The sequence below is a fragment of the Mustela lutreola genome, chromosome 7 (genome assembly GCF_030435805.1).
Source record: "Mustela lutreola isolate mMusLut2 chromosome 7, mMusLut2.pri, whole genome shotgun sequence".
Lineage (NCBI taxonomy): Eukaryota > Metazoa > Chordata > Mammalia > Carnivora > Mustelidae > Mustela > Mustela lutreola.
In genome coordinates this window covers 87629719-87646884 of record NC_081296.1, presented here as the reverse complement: position 1 = coordinate 87646884, position 17166 = coordinate 87629719, and the positions used below count along the sequence as shown (strand labels likewise).

At 36.5% G+C, this 17166-nt stretch overlaps 1 protein-coding gene and 1 non-coding gene across 7 annotated transcripts in view; both read left to right on the top strand.

The window, feature by feature from the left end:
* Positions 1-17166, top strand: part of HECTD1 (HECT domain E3 ubiquitin protein ligase 1) — a 99938-nt gene that overhangs the window by 21951 nt on the left and 60821 nt on the right. For all 6 annotated transcript variants that reach the window (XM_059181835.1, XM_059181834.1, XM_059181833.1 and 3 more), the window contains exons 3-8: positions 4134-4368; positions 12116-12343; positions 13139-13420; positions 13524-13794; positions 14514-14590; positions 14676-14774. In XM_059181835.1, coding sequence (XP_059037818.1) covers positions 4134-4368; positions 12116-12343; positions 13139-13420; positions 13524-13794; positions 14514-14590; positions 14676-14774 — 1192 coding nt within the window. The remainder of the gene's footprint in view (positions 1-4133; positions 4369-12115; positions 12344-13138; positions 13421-13523; positions 13795-14513; positions 14591-14675; positions 14775-17166) is intronic.
* Positions 7578-7714, top strand: LOC131837331 (U4 spliceosomal RNA). The gene has a single exon (XR_009355978.1). It is a non-coding gene; the product is annotated as a U4 spliceosomal RNA (small nuclear RNA).

Genomic DNA, 17166 nt, shown 5'->3' with positions numbered 1-17166 from the left:
TGGTCATAGCATTATCAATCAAATTATAGGATCCTATTTATATATAGTATGATCCTACTTATCTATAACAAAAGCTTGATGATGTTGCACTAGAATCATCTGATGACTATTGGTCTTTCACATGCCCATGATACTAGCTTTTAGTTAGGACTTCTCAGTTTGTTAATTGGAACACCTACTAGCCTTGTGATATGGCTTAGGCTTCTTCATAGTGTAGTGGTTATGTTGCAAAAACAGAGTCTGAAGAGAGTCAAGTAGCTTTTGTTGGCTCAGCTTTAGAAGTCCCCCAGCTGTCACTTTTACTTTACTCATAAAGCTGTTCAGATTCAAATAGTGGGAACATAGGCCCTCTCAATGGGAATGAGTATCAGAGTCACATAAAAAGAGTACTGGGGGGAGTGCCAGGGTGGCTGAGTTCGTTGAGTATATGACTGTTGAATTTAGCACAGGTAATGACCTCAGGGTCCTGGATCAAGCCCCAGGTTGGGTATTATGCTCAGTGGGGAGTCTACTTGAGGATTCTTTCTCCCCACCTCTCTCTGTCCCTCCCACCTAAAATAAATAGGTAATCTTAAAAAGTATATATGTGGAATGGGAGATGATGTGGATATTGTTGGAAAATAAAATCTGCAACATCATGTAATTCTTCAATTCTCTGTCCTTTGTACATGCTTTTCTCCTTACTTGGAATAGAAGGGCTTGTCTGCTCAGCCAACTTCTGTCATGTGGTTTATCAAGCATTTTTTTATGTCCTGAGCCCTGTACTACACTTTTTAGATCCATTATCTCAGATCTTTGCAATAACTCTCCAAAGCAAAGAATGTCTTGACTTTACTCAGATGTCTTCCTTTTTTATGAGGACTTCCTTTCCCCAAATCCCCTAAATTGAATTCTCCCTCTTAGGACTTTTTATGGACCTATTCTTTTTTTTAAAGATTTTTATTTATTTATTTGACAGAGATCACAAGTAGGCAGAGAGGCAGGCAGAGAGAGAGGGAAGTAGGCTCCCCCGCTGAGCAGAGAGCCCAATGCGGGGCTCAATCCCAGGACCCTCAGACCACGACCTGAGCTGAAGGCAAAGGCTTTAACCCACAGAATCACCCAGGCGCCCCTGGACCTATTTCTTTTAGGTTTTTATTATACGCATTTATATTTTGTTTGATTATATTATCATTTTCCCTGTTAAACTAAATTTTTTTTAAAGATTTTATTTATTTATTTGACAGGCAGAGATTACAAGTAGGCAGAGAGGCAGGCAGAGAGACAGAGGAGGAAGCAGACTCCCTGCTGAGCAGAGAGCCCGATGTGGGGCTCGATCCCAGCACCCTGGGATCATGACCCAAGCCGAAGGCAGAGGCTTTAACCACCCAGGCACCCCTAAACTAAATTTCTTGAGACAGGAATTATTTTCACTATATTCCTGTATGTATATATACATTCATGTATATATGTATACATATATGTATACATGTATACATATATGTATTTCGTGTATTCATCAAATATTTGAGTATCCAGTAGATAACAAGTCTGGATCTGTTGTAGGAAAACAGTTAAGGCACAGACATGCTCTCTAGTAGCTCATGTTTTCATGGATGAGACAGGTAAATGGGAAAATATAATTTAGCTTGATGGATGCTTTTGATAGATAGATTTTACTGAGTGCTCTAAAACCACCCAAGAGGAGCATAACTGGGAATGGGTAATGAGTTGGTTTATGTGCAGGCCTCTTAAGGAGGTCCTTAATATGCTCTTTCTAAGTTGCTTGTGATAATTCTAAGTGGAGATAGTGATTGTAAGTGAGTTGGTCTGGGTTGGAGGTAACATTTTGGGACTTTTCATTGATATATGGATGAGATTTAGATCCATGAGGTACTAACAAAGAGAATAGAAGAGACCAAATAGAGAAAAGCCAGGGAGTTCAGGACTAAGACTGGATGGAAAACCAAGGGAGTCACAAAGCCTAGAAAAAATTAAAGGAATGGTGAAATACTCATTGTAGATTGCGGAAGAAGTGTAGCAGAATTATTGGACATTGTGTTCATTTAAGGTTGGTGATAACAAATTTATAGTGACATCATTTTTCTTGATTGTGTAAATTTTATTTCTTAGTTACCCCCTGTTGACATGGATTCAGACCTTAGGAAAGTTATGGTTGTAGTGGTAGCCTGGGGGGCGGGGGGAAGCAAGGAACTTTTGAGGACCTTGCTCAAAGAAGGTAAGCAAGTGCTGTTGAATAACCATAAAACTCTGGTTTGAATTCAAAGACTGATTTGATTATCTGTCAGCATATGGTTTCTTTGAAAATGATACTAAGAAGTTCTCTGTTGGGATGCCTGGGTGCCTTAGTCAGTTAAGCATCTGTTCTCAGCTCAGGTCATGATCCCAGGATCCAGGGTCCTGTATCAGGCTCCCTTCTCAGTGAGGAGTCTGCTTCTCCCTATCCCTCTTCCTGCTGCTCCCCCTGCTTGTGCGCTCGCTCTCTCTCTCTCTCTCTGTCAAATTAATAAGTAAAATCTTAAAAGAAAAGAAAAGAAGAGGAAGAAGAAAGAAAAGAAAGAAGGAAATTCTTTGAAAGCACCTGGGTGGCTCAGTTAGTTAAGTGTTTGTCTTTGGGGGCACCTGGGTGGCTCAGTGGGTTAAGCCGCTGCCTTCGGCTCAGGTCGTGATCTCAGGGTCCTGGGATCGAGTCCCGCATCGGGCTCTCTGCTCAGCAGGGAGCCTGCTTCCCCTCTCTCTCTCTGTCTGCCTCTCCATCTACTTGTAATTTCTCTCTATCAAATAAATAAATAAAATCTTTAAAAAAAAAAAAAAAAGTGTTTGTCTTTGGCTCATATCCTGGGGTTGAGCACTGGGTCAGGCTCCAAGCTCAGCAGGAAGCTTGCTTCCTCTCTTGGCTGCTTGTTTCTCCCTCTCCCTGCCACTTCCTCTGCTTGTGTGCTCTCACTCTTTCTCTTAAATAAATAAATAAATAAAATCTTAAAAGATAAGGGGGAAAAAACCCCTGATCTACAACTGAAGAGACAGGTTTAAGGTATTACCTGTTTATATTATAATGGTGGCTTTTTTTTTTTTTAAGATATATTTATTTATGTGGGAGAGTGTGTTTAAGTGTTGGGGGAGGGTTAGAGGGAGAGAGAGAAGGCAGACACTTAACCGACTGAGCCACACAGGTGCCCAACACATATTTTTTAAAAGCTACTAAAGATACACACTAAAATTTGAAGGAAAAATAATTCCACTAGTACATTTAGAGGACTGCCTTTTATGTTATTAGTAGCTCATTTAAAGCTTAGTTTGTGCAGAGAAGTTAGAATAATGTATTTAATGTCATATAACTGAGATTTCTTCTAAATGTAGATCATAATCTTTCATATTTAAAGTGTTGATAAAATATAGAGGGTATTATTGGTACCTCACAAATTCTGCTTTAGACTATATAGCAGGCATTAGACTATTCATAGTAGGAAAGGAGAGCTAATTAGTTCAGTGTGGTGCCAGCATACAGGCCTAAGTGTTCAATATATATAATTTTACTTAATTTTCATATCATCCATATAAAGTTGGTATTTTTTAGATGTCATTTTTGGTTTATCACTGAGGAAACAGGATCACAAAGGTTAAAAAGTTGCTGTATGTGTTATCCTTATCTATTAAACCCCAGATCAGCACTTGTTCTAATAAAACATTAATTAAATAATATCCCTGGCCTACAGGACCTTTTAGGATAAATAAGGAAATAAAGTGATAGATTAAGTAGTGTAGGCACTGTTTGTATGAAGTTTTTAGGAACATGAAAGTACCACTTAGTGATTTGGTGAGGTTAGGAAAGGTTTTACAGAGCAGTTGATGTTTGAGCTGTGTATTGAATAGGGATTTTTTTTTAAAACATGGTTTCAAGTTAATGCTACTACCTTAAAACTGTTGCTAACTTGATATTTTCAGCAGTGATGAGATTAGCGTGTGAGTATTTTCCTGGAAACAAAAGCAATGTGAGAAATACTACCTAATACGCATGAAGACACAGTGTTGAATGTGCTGTATTATGTTACAGTTTTTATTTATGATTTTGTTATTATTTTGATGTGAAGAATTTAGTAATCCTAGGTATAATATGATTTCTTTCACTACAGATGTCCTCCTCGCACTTTCTTACCAGCCCTCTGCAAAATTTTTCTTGATGAAAGTGCTCCAGACAATGTGTTAGAGGTGACAGCCCGTGCCATCACATACTATCTGGATGTATCTGCAGAATGCACCCGAAGGATTGTTGGGGTTGATGGAGCTATAAAAGCACTTTGTAATCGTTTAGTTGTGGTTGAGCTTAATAACAGGACTAGCAGAGACTTAGCTGAACAGTGTGTAAAGGTAAGTCTTAATTATGTATTTACTAGCCCATTTGAAGATGACTGGAGAATAAAAAATAGATTTTGCTAATGAAAGAAAATTCTTTCATTATTCTTACTTTATTGAGAGTGGTTGACAGCAATGGACGTTGTAGTCCTTGTTGCATCCAAGAGGATCCCGTACAGCTTGGGAAAAGAAATCTTCTCTTCAAAGGAAAATTGTAGGTCACTGGTAATGCTCTCCTATGCTGGCTCCTGGGTTTCCAGTAGCTTTTGAGATTGGTTATCCCTGTTCTTAGCCAAAATGATTTTGTATGACAACAGCCATGACAACTAATGCTGATTATTACAGTCAGGCATTATACTAAACACTTTACATGTCTTAACTCACTTAGTCTTCATGACAACTTTATATGAAGTAGGTGTTGCTAATATCAGCATTTCTGTTTTTTATTTGAAAAAAATTCAAGCATATTGAGGTTAAGTAACTTGGTTGGTGGTGATAGAAGTAGTTTATGACAGAGCCAGAATTCGAAGATGAGGAGTTTGAAATTAGGAAGTCTGGTTTGACGGCCCATGGATTTAACTATTTTTTTGTACTTCCTTTAGAGTAGCTATTTTGTGTTATTCCTGGTGGGACTAATTTATGAACTTTATGTGACTTTGAAAGCACCAGTGCTGGGTCAGTAGTTTAATAGAACTACTTGATGAGCACATTTAGACTTTACATATTTTTTTTTGTTTATGATTCCGGTTTCATTCTTGTTAAGATTCTTCCTGCAGTTTTCAAACATTCTGTCTCAGGATCCCTTTACAAGTCTTATTGAGGGGCCCTCAAAGAGCCTTATGTAGGTTATATTTATTTATCTTTACCATATTAGATATTAAAACTGAGAAATTTAGAACATATATTTATCTGAAAATAATAGACTCATTATGTGTTAACATACATTTTTAATGAAAAATTACTTCCAGAACAAATAGAAAATTAATGAGAACAGTAGCATTGTTAAGCATTTTTGTATGTCTCTTTTTTTTTTAAAGATTTTATTTATTTATTTGACAGGCAGAGATCTCAAGTAGGCAGAGAGGCAGGCAGAGAGAGGGAGGAAGCAGGCTCCCTATGGAGCAGAGAGCCCGATGCGGGGCTCGATCCCAGGACCCTGGGATCATGACCTGAGCTGAAGGCAGAGGTTTTAACCCCCTGAGCCACCAAGGCGCCCCTGTATGTCTCTTTAATAATGTCTGACTTAATAAAAGAAGTCAGGTCTGTCCTCATGTCTACTTGTGCATTCAGTCTATTGCTATATCACATATAGCTTTAAAAAAATCCCACCTTACACTCCTGAGAGAATGAGAATGAAAAAGATAATTACTGTCATGGTATTGGTATTACGAAAAAAGTTTTAACCTCATGGATCTTTGAAGATGTCTTCTCGACACTTCGAGAACTGCTGTTATAGGTGTTAATGTCTTGATTTTCTGCCTCTGTGTCTGTAGATTTATTTTTGTCTCTAGACTCAGATGAAGTGGTATCTATTTTCCTGTTTAGAGCTTTTCCCCCTTATTCTCTCTGTCTTTTTAAAATTTAACTCATTAATTTTAGAGAACATGAGTGTATGAGCAGTGGCAGGGGAAGAAGGAGAGATAGAATCTCAAGCAGACTCCACACTGAGTGTAGAGCCTGACTCAGGGCTTGATCTCATAACCCTGAGCTCATGATTTGAGCTGAAATCAAGAATTGGACACCCAGCGACTGAGCCACCCAAGTTCCTCTCTGTCTTATTCTCTTGATCATATTACTTCATGTTTCTTACAGGACTGCGATTTTACTCCATTGTTTATTCATCAACTCATATTATTTCAAACTCTGTCTTGTCTTTTACACCCTGCTCTCCCTTTTTCTGTTTCCTTTGCAGATTATTGTTATTAATTTATTCTTAAATGGTAGTATTTTCCAAGGTTCTTTTTTTTTAACCTTCTTAAAACTAGATAATCCCATGTGTCAACATCAATACCATTCATTTGTATATGGCCCTCATGTCTTTATCTCTAGCCTGACCTCTCTCTTGAGTTCTAAACTCCATATTCAAAGGCTTGTTGGACAGCTCTAGCAGCTGTTTGAATTCATGATCTTTTACTACAGGTAGTTATTTTAATAATTGTCATTGAATTTACCCATTGTAGGCAGAAACTTGTGCTTTATCCTTTCTTTCCTTTTTTCCATTTTTTCCCCATTTTTCCTTCTTTCCTTTTTTCCGCTCCACACATGTAATAAATGGTGAAGTATTTTTAGTTTATTTCCTTTTGTTTGTCTCTGTTGTTAGAGCCTTAGTTAAGCTCTCATTCTCTCATCCCATATTAATGCTTGAATTTTTTTTGCATTTCCCTCTATATTCTCCCTATGGCCCATTCCCAGTGATTAACTGGAATTCTGGTCATATTATTTTTCTGCTTAAAATGTTTTTCTGGTCTTAGCTGGTACCAAAAATTGGGATCATTCCCTGTATATTTTCAGACCACAGTGCTTTGAAATTAGAACTCAGTTGAAAGAGGAAAGTTGGAAAGAACTTAAATACATGGAGGCTAAAGAGTGTCCTACTAAAGAATGAATGGGTCAACCAGGAAATTAAAGAATTAAAAAAATTCATGGAAAGAAATGAAAATGAAACACAACTGTTCAAAATCTTTGGGATGCAGCAAAGGTGGTCCTAAGAGGAAAGTATATAGTAATACAAGCCTTTTTCAAGAAATAAAAAAGGTCTCAAATACCCAACCTAAACCTATACCTAAAGGAGCTGGAGAAGGAACAGGAAATAAAACCTAAACCCAGCAGAGAAGAGAAATAATAAAGATCAGAGCAGAAATCAATGAAATAGAAACCAAAAGAATGGTAGAACAGATCAACAAAACTAGGAGATGGTTCTTTGAAAGAATTAATGAGATTGATAAACCGCTGTCCAGACTTATAAAAAAAAAAAAAAAAAGAGAAAGGACCCAAATTAATAAAATCATGAATGAAAGAGGAGAGATCACAACCAACCCCTAAGAAATAGAAACAATGATAAGAACATATTATAAGCAGCTATATGCCAGCAAATTAGATAATCTGGAAGAAATGGATGTATTTCTAGAGATATACAAACTACTAAAACTGAACCAGAAAGAAATAGAAAACCTGAACAGACCCATAACCAGCAAGGTTGAAGCAGTCATCAAAAATCTCCCAACACCTTTGTGCAGCGGCAGTATCGTAGCCGATGAGGTTTATCCGAGGCATGATTATTGCTAATTGAAAAATCTCCCAACAAAAAAGAACCCAGAGCCAGTTCGCTTCCTAGGGGAATTCTGGGAGACATTTAAATAAGACTTACTACTATTCTCTTGAAACTGTTCCAAAAAATAGAAATGGAAGGAAAACTTCCAAACTCATTTTATGAGGCCAGCATTACCTTGATCCCAAAACCAGGCAAAGACCCCATCGAAAAGGAGAATTGCAGACTGATATGCCTGATGAACACGGATGCAAAAATTCTCACCAAAATATTAGCCAGTAGTATCCAACAGTACATTAAAAGGATTATTCACCGTGACCGAGTGGGATTTATTCCTGGGCTGCAAGGTTGGTTCAACACCAAAAATCAATCAGTGTGATACACAATATATTAATAAAAAAAGAACAAAAACCATATGATACTCTCAATAGATGCAGAAAAAGCATTTGACAAAGTATAGCATCCTTTTTTGATCAAAATTATTCACAGTGTAGGGATAGAGGGTGCATACCTCAATAAGATAAAAGCCATCTATGAGAAACCCACAGTGAATATCATTCTCATTGGGGAAAAACAGATAGCTTTTTCCCTAAGGTCGGGAATACAGCGGGAATATCAATTATCACCACTGCTATTCAACGTAGTACTAGAAGTCCTAGCCTCAGCAATCAGACAAAAAATAAAAATAAAAAATAAAAGTCATCCAGATAGGCAAAGAAGTCAAAGCCCCATCCTTTGCAGATGATATGATACTTTATGTGGAAAACCCAAGACTCTACTCCAAAACTACTAGAACTCATATAGGAATTTTACTGAATACTGACAGTGTCAGACTATAAAATCAGTGCACAGAAGTCAGTCACATTTCTATATCCCAACAACAAGACAGAAGAAAGAGAAATTAAAGAGTCGGTCCATTTACAGTTGCACCCAAAACCATAAGATATCTAGGAATGTCGAACCAAAGAAGCAAACAATTTGTACTCAGAAAACTATAGAATACTCATGAAAGAAATTGAGGAAGACACGAAATAGGAAAACATTCCATGCTTATGGATTGGAAGAACAAATATTGTGAAAATGTCTGGGCTACCTAAAACAATCTACCCATTTAATGCAATGCCCATTAAAATACCATCAATTTTTTTTTTCAAAGAAATGGAACAAATTATCCTGAAATTTGTATGGAACCAGAAAAGACCCCGAATAGCCAGAGGAATGTTGAAAAAGAAAAGCAGTGCTGGAGGCAGCACAATTCTGGACTTCAAGCTCTATTACAAAACTGTAATCATCAAGACAGTATGGTACTGGCACAAAACCAACTCATAGATCAATGGACCAGAATAGAGAGCCCAGAAATGGACTCTCAGATCTTTGGTTAATTAATCTTCAACAAAGCAGGAAAGAATGTCCAATGGAAAAAAGACAGTTTTTTTTTTTTTTCAACAAACCATGTTGGGACAATTGGATAGCGACATACAGAAGAATGAAACTGGACCATTATCTTACACCACACACAAAAATAGACTCACAGTGGATGAACAAACTCAGCATGAGACAGGAATCCATCCAAATCCTTTAGGAAAACATAGCAACCTCTGACCTTAGTTGCAGCAACTTCCTAGAAATGTCACCAAAGGCAAGGGGAACAAGGGCAAAAATGAACTATTTGGACTTCATCAAAATAAAAAGCTTTTGCACAGAAAAGGAAATAGTCAGCAAAACTAAAAGACATCCAGCAGAACAGGAGAAAATATTTGCAAGTGACATACCAGATAAAAGGCTAGTTTCTAAAATCTCTGTCTCCCTATAGTCCACATCAACCTTATCGGTCTTTAATATGAACAGTTGAGAGTTGCAGTCTTGTGTAAGGTACCCTTAATCACTGAAACATCCCATCTTTTCAACGAGAATGCTACCTTAAATCTCTTCTTTAGAGAAAATCTGCTACTGCCATTGTACCAAAATCCAACACCTGAAAAACAAGTAATCCAGTCAAGAAATGGGTAGAAAACATGAACAGACATTTCTGCAAAGAAGACATTGAGATGGCCAAGAGGCACACGAGAAAGTGCTCAGCATCATTCGGCGTCAGGGAAATATAAATCAAAATCACAGTGAGATACCACCTCACACCAGGCAGAATGGCTAAAATTAACAAGTGAGAAAACAACAGATGTTGTTGAGGTTGCACTGTTGGTGGGAATGCAAGCTGGTGTAGCCACTCTGGAAAACAGTATGGAGGTTCCTCAAAAAGTTGAAAATAGAGCTATCCTATGATCCAGCAATTGCACTGCTGGGTATTTACCCCAAAGATAAAAATGTAGTGATCCATAGGGGCACGTGCACCTCAAAGTTTATAGCAGTAATGTCCACAGTAGCCAAACTATGGAAAGAGCCTAGATGTCCATCAACAGATGAATGGATAAAGAAGATGTGGCATATATATATATATGGTGGAATATTATGCAGCCATCAAAAAATCTTGCCTTTTGCAGCAATGTGGATGGAACTAGAGGGTATTATGCTACATGAAGTTAGTCCATTAGAGAAAGACAATTATATGACCTCAACTGATATAAGGAATTTGAGAAACAAGACAGAGGATCATAAGGGAAGGAAGGGAAAAATGAAACAAGATGAAACCAGACAGGGAGACCAAAAGAGATTCTTTTTTTTTTTTTTTAAATTATTTTTAAATTTATTTAATTTAATTTTTTTTTTAATTAAAGATTTTTATTTATTTATTTGTTAGAGGGAGAGCGAGAGAGCACAAGCACAGGCAGGCAGAATGGTAGGCAGAGGCAGAGGGAGAAGCAGGCTCCCTGCCGAGCAAGGAGCCTGATGTGGGACTCGATCCCAGAACGCTGGGATCATGACCTGAGCCGAAGGCAGCCGCTTAACCAACTGAGCCACCCAGTTGGCTTATAGGCGTTCCTATAAGAGATTCTTAATCTCAGGAAACAAACTGAGAGTTTCTGGAGGGGAGGGAGGTGGGAAGGATGGAGTAACTGGGTGATGGACATTGCAGTGGGTAGGTATGTGGTATAGTGAGTGCTATGAATTGTATAAGACTGATGAATCACAGACCTGTATCCCTGAAACAAATAATACATTATATGTTAATTAAAACAACATTTTTCTTTTTCGAGCTTTAAGAATAAAGTCTAAATTTTCTGATAAGATCTATAAGATCTGTGGACTCTGTTAACTCTTTAGTTTTACCTGAACTCCTTAAACATCAACATAATTTGGAAAATGAAAGTTAATTTCTTAAGAATTTTTATTTATTTATTTGACAGAGAGAGTGCACGTGCGTGTGTGCCTATGTGCACGCTCACAAGGAAGAGGGCAGGCAGAGGGAGAGGAAGAGGCAGGCTTCCTGTGGAGGAGGGAGCCTGATGCAGACTTGATCCTAGAACCCAGGTGCCCCTGAGAGTTAATTTTTCATGTTTTGAAATTCAGAGAGTGTGAGGATTATGAGTAATGCAATAGCAAGCATTTATTTATTTATTCATTTAACATGTAGAACTTTTGTAATCTTTCACGAAGTTATTTAATTAACTTCCCATGCAGGCTTCACCATCTAAACCTACACTGTTTGATACGGTAGCCATTTAGGACATTTCAAATGTGGTACCCGAAAGTAAAATAAGTGTAAAATATCCTTGGGATTTTGAAGACTTAATACCTGAAAGTTTATGGGGTTCATAGATGGCTCAGTTTGTTGAATTCAAGTAGTTTGGACTCAAGTTTGACTCAGGTCATGAGTTCATGGTCATGGGATCAATCCGTTTAGGATTCTCTCTCTCCTCTCCCTCTCCTTCTGCTCCTCTCCCTGTTTATACTCTCTTGAAAATAATTTAAATAATTTTTTATTTATTTGTCAGAGACATAGCGTCTAAGTGGGGGAGCAACAGGCAGAGAGGGAGTAAGAGGCTTCCCACTGAGCAAGGAACTCAATGTGGGACTCGATCCCAGAACTGAAGGCAGACGCTTAACTGACTGAGCCATCCAGGCATCCCTAAAATAATTATTATTATTTTTTTAATCAGAGGGAGTTGAGCACAAGCAGAGAGAGTAGTGGGGAGAGGGAGAAGCAGTCGTCTCACTGAGTAAGGAGCCTGAGGGACTTGATCCCAGGACCTTAGGATCATGACTTGAGCTGAAGGCAGGTACTTAACCTGCTAACTTAACCTGCTAAGCCACCCAGGTGTCCCTAAAAAAAGAAATGAAAAAAAAAAAAAAAAACCTGTAAAAAAAATACATTAAAGAATGTAAAATACATAAATTTTTAAGATTGATAACTTTAAAATGATGCCTTACATGTATTGGGCTAAGTTAAATATAATACTCTAATTTTGTTGTGATTTACTTTTTAAAATGTGGTTACTGATAAATTTGGAGGACACATTGTATTTTCTGTGATGCTAGAAATTAAAATTAAAATTGGACTTACTGTATTCTTTTGTTAATTTTTATGTACTGTTTTAGGTATTAGAACTGATATGTACTCGTGAGTCAGGAGCAGTCTTTGAAGCTGGTGGTTTGAATTGTGTGCTTACCTTCATTCGTGACAGTGGACACTTGGTTCATAAAGATACCTTGCACTCTGCCATGGCTGTGGTATCAAGACTCTGTGGCAAAATGGAACCTCAAGATTCTTCTCTAGAAATTTGTGTGGAATCTCTGTCTAGTTTATTAAAACACGAAGATCATCAGGTAAATAAATTGCCATTATATATTTGTATTCAAGAAGTGATTTTATAGTGTCCCTTATTTATAACTTTGATAACGCTGTTATTTGAACTTTTCACTTGGTGAATTAGAGGTAATTCCATTTTCTTCTTTTCTCATTTCATATTTCTATATGGTCATCCTTTTTGTTTTGGCAGTGAAACATTTTAAAATATGAAAGTGCTACATTTATTTTTAAAATTTAAACATTTTAGGAATACATAATTTTTAAAGCTGCATTGTATTCAGTGGTTTGTTGATTCAGCACAATTTTGTTGACTTAAAAAGGTAATTTTCATTAATGTAAAATAACACAGTATTTAAGGTCTTTTATGTGTAATTTTTTTTTCAAATGAACATACTTTGGAAAATAAAACTTGACTTTTAAATGCCTTTTTACCATCCTGTTAATTATTTTTGGTTGATATTTGTAGATTTTTTGGGGCAGAATTGTTCATAATAATAGTTAACATTTACTGCACTTTTACTGTCCATCTAGTTTCTTTACATTTATCATCTTATTTAAGCTTGGACTGTGAATTATAGGTACTATTATCCCAACTTTATATCTAAGGGAACTGAGGCCTTGAGCAGTTAAGTAATATCCTTAGGTCATAGAGTTAGCAGAATGTGGAGCCAGGATTAAAATCTAGATGGGTGATATGCTTATATCTTTGCTACAGCTGCCTTTCTTACAATCTCAGGAATGAAATTAACAGTACCAGACCCTAGTCCTTTTTGGGTGAATTTTATCCACGGGCATATTCTTGATATCATCAGGTTTCAGATGGAGCTCTGCGGTGTTTTGCATCACTAGCTGACCGATTTACCCGTCGTGGTGTTGATCCAGCTCCGTTAGCCAAGCATGGCTTAACTGAGGAGCTGTTATCACGCATGGCTGCTGCTGGTGGTACTGTGTCAGGGCCATCCTCTGCTTGTAAACCAGGTCGCAGCACTGCAGGAGCGCCTTCCACAGCTGCGGATTCCAAATTGAGTAACCAGGTGTCAACAATTGTAAGTCTGCTCTCAACACTTTGCAGAGGCTCTCCAGTAGTCACACACGTAAGAGTGTTTTTGAATCTTTGATTTTTAATCTTTCAATAAAAGTCTTTTTGTGTAATGTAAATCTATTAAACTTAAAACGCTTCTCCCATTGCCTTTCTAGGATCTCCTGAGGTCGGAGCTTCCTGATTCAATTGAAAGTGCTTTGCAGGGTGATGAAAGATGTGTGCTTGATACCATGCGTTTGGTCGACCTTCTCTTGGTGCTATTATTTGAAGGACGAAAAGCTTTGCCAAAGTCTAGTGCTGGATCTACAGGCAGAATCCCAGGACTTCGGAGATTGGATAGCTCTGGGGAGCGCTCACATCGGCAGCTTATAGACTGTATTCGGAGTAAAGATACTGATGCACTTATAGATGCAATTGACACAGGAGGTCGGAAAATATTTTTTAAAATATAAAAAGAAAACTGTGAGATAGGAATTATATAGGCAATTTCTAATTTGTAGATTTTATTTATTTTATTTTTTTATTTTTAGTTTTTTTAAAGATTTTATTTATTTGACAGAGAGAGATCACAAGTAGGCAGAGAGGCAGGCAGAGAGAGAGAGGAGGAAGCAGGCTCCCCGCTGAGCAGAGAGCCTGATGCGGGACTTGATTCCTGAGATCATGACCCGAGCCGAAGGCAGCGGCTTAACCCACTGAGCCACCCAGGCGCCCTAGTTTGTAGATTTTAGACAGTATTTTTGGCGGCTGTGCCAGATAATATAATGGCCAGCCTTTTCTATATCCTCTCCCCTCCCCATACCTATAATTATCAGCCCGTTGCATGATAAAACCTGAGTAAATGAAATGAATTAAGGAAACTAGTACCTTGTTGAATTGTATAGTTTTTTTTCCTTCTTCTTTTTTTATGTTTATATTTAAGGCTTAAAGCCTTGTGAATCCTCAGTGGTTTAAAAATTTTAGAATATCTTTTCTTAGCAGAATTTGTTGATGTATGATTTACTACTGTAGAGTTGACCTAAATGTTTAAAATTGACTCTGTATTTAGTGATTGTTAATAACAATCTTTAAATGGTTTCCACTGTAGAAAAGTTCAGTATTATTTTGTTGGATTTTTAAAAATTTATTTTTCTCCTTCAAACTTCCAGCCTTTGAAGTAAATTTTATGGATGATGTGGGTCAGACTCTATTAAACTGGGCCTCTGCTTTTGGAACTCAGGAAATGGTAAGCTGATAAATAAAAGCTAGTGTTTTAAATCAAAGATAGAACTATTAATAAGGCAACTTTATGATTCTTCATAATTTTACAGGTAGAATTTCTTTGTGAAAGAGGTGCTGATGTTAATAGGGGTCAAAGGTCATCATCATTACATTATGCTGCATGTTTTGGAAGACCTCAAGTAGCAAAGGTAAAATCCAGGTTTTTAAATTATTAATTTAATATTTAACATAAACATGGTTCCAGAATTAGAATGATATAAAAGCTTTTATTCTGTAAGTCATGCTTCCATGCCATCTCCATTCACTCCATTCCCCATTGCTCACTATAGGTAAGCGTGTCTAGTTTATCTTTTTTTAGTGTTTCTTAACATAGATATAAGCAAAAAGAAATATATATACTTATTCCTTTCTTTTCTAATATAAAGTGTAACGTTACATATACTGATGTATACTTTAGTTTTTCATTTAATAGTGTATATTGAAGATCTCTTCCTATTGGTATTTGGGTAACATTTTTACATCTGTATACTTGCCCTGTGTGGATATACTGCAGATTTATTCACCTGTTGCTAAACACTTTAATTTTTTCAATTTCTTACTCTTGGCACCAAATAATTTTGTACATATTTGTGTTTTTATTTATCATTAAAGCAAATAATTTATTTGCTGAAGAATCATAGTATCTTTGACTCTCAGATTAGGAGAGGACATTGGGGAATTCTTTTTATAGTTAGAAATTGAGAAGGTCTAGAGAAGTCAAATTAGAAGGGTTGAACCAAATGTGTGGATGATCTAGGTATCTAGAATCTTCATAATGTGAAGTAATTTGGCAGTGTTACGGTAGTCTGCCACTAAGTCAGGCACACTTGGATTCAAGCTTCGGCTTGTTAGAAGCAAGATGGTTTTGTGGCTTTAGGCAAATTTCTTCAGTTTGACTTGGATTTTTTTCGATTAAATGTATATACTGTGTGTCGCATGATTATTGTTTAATTAGGAAAAAATACGTAAAAACACATAGTATAGTAGTCAGCATATCGTAGATGCTACATGGTAGCTTCTGTTATTGTCATCTTTACAGTATATGAAAATTTGGGTTAACAGCTTAGTTTTCTAATTTGGTAAGGGTGTTCTCAAGGTCAAATTCTGTTAATTTCAGTTGGTTTGGTTTTAAAGAGAATGATGCTTCTCAGGATGATAAAAATTTTATTGACCCATTTTCTTTTGACCTATACTGTTTTACAGTTGTGAGTGGTTGGGTGGGAGAGAAGAAGCCAAATGAATTGTATTTTATCCTATTTCAACTTGATTATATGTCACCCTACAGTGAGCAATAGGTGCTATTACTAATAATGATAGGTATGACTCACTGAGCACAGAAACTCTGTGCTAGCCAGTATCTTAGGTATTTAACATGTCTTATCATTTAATCTTCATAGATTCTTCTGTTTTAATTGATTCAAAGATACACCTCCACTTTCCCCCATCCCCCTCCATACACATTTTAACATCTCTTAAATAGGAAAATGTTGTATAATTGCTGTTGATTAGATAGAAATTGCAGCATAATTATCATTACCTGTTCATGCAACAGGAATAAAAAATCCTGTCCAATAGAGAAGCACTCAGAAATGCTGCATCTTTAATGTTCTTTATGGCACAGATGATAGCGTTGTTTGTAGAAATACAAATATTATTGATTTTGAATAAAAATTAATTAATTATGAAGAATTGTGCTTAGTATGTGAAGTTACAGAATACCTTATAGTTCATTTATAGTTTCTTACCTATTTTTATCCGTGTAATGTGTGAGAAAAAAATTCTAAAAAAATTCTTTCATTAAGGTTAAAAAAAATTTGAAGCAATGAGAAAATATATTACAGAATTTAACTGGCTTTTTCTTTCTTTCTTTGTGGTAATTAATGATACATCTAATAATCTGTGGCATCCTAGATTTGATAAAATGCTAAAGTATTATGATTCTGCAGTTGGCTTTTTTAGCCAGTACTATGTACTTTCCAGATGTGTGTATGTATTCATTTATATATCAGCTATATCGTTACATCATAACAAAGTAAGAAAAACTGGAGCTCTGAAGCTGATGAGAAAAACATGAAAGGCAGCCGGTTAGCTCAGTTGGTTAGAAAAACATGAGATGTGTTCTCTGTTCAAAAGACCTTAGCAGTCTGTTGGGGAGAGGGTCCATTGTCTGTTGAAAATTGATAAATAATTTTAGTATTTTAGATATAAGTTTTGTAGTACATTCTAGGAGAATTGATTGAACATGGTAATTGGCAGTATATAGGAAATGAGGAAGATGATTACCATGTCACAAATGTACACTATTACCTCTCTGTTAAGGAACTTGGGAGGAGGAGTTTGAAGAAAAAGATTATAGGTTCACATATGAATGTACTTATTTTGAATTATTAATAAATAACCAAGTGAAATTAATCTGTAACTTTTTCAAGATCTAGAGAGACCATTTTTGAGGTGATATGTGCAAAATAGTGCGTTCAATTGGTGTCTGCTCAATTAATATTGAGTCCGAAATCTGTGGGTACAGTTTGAGGATTACAGAGT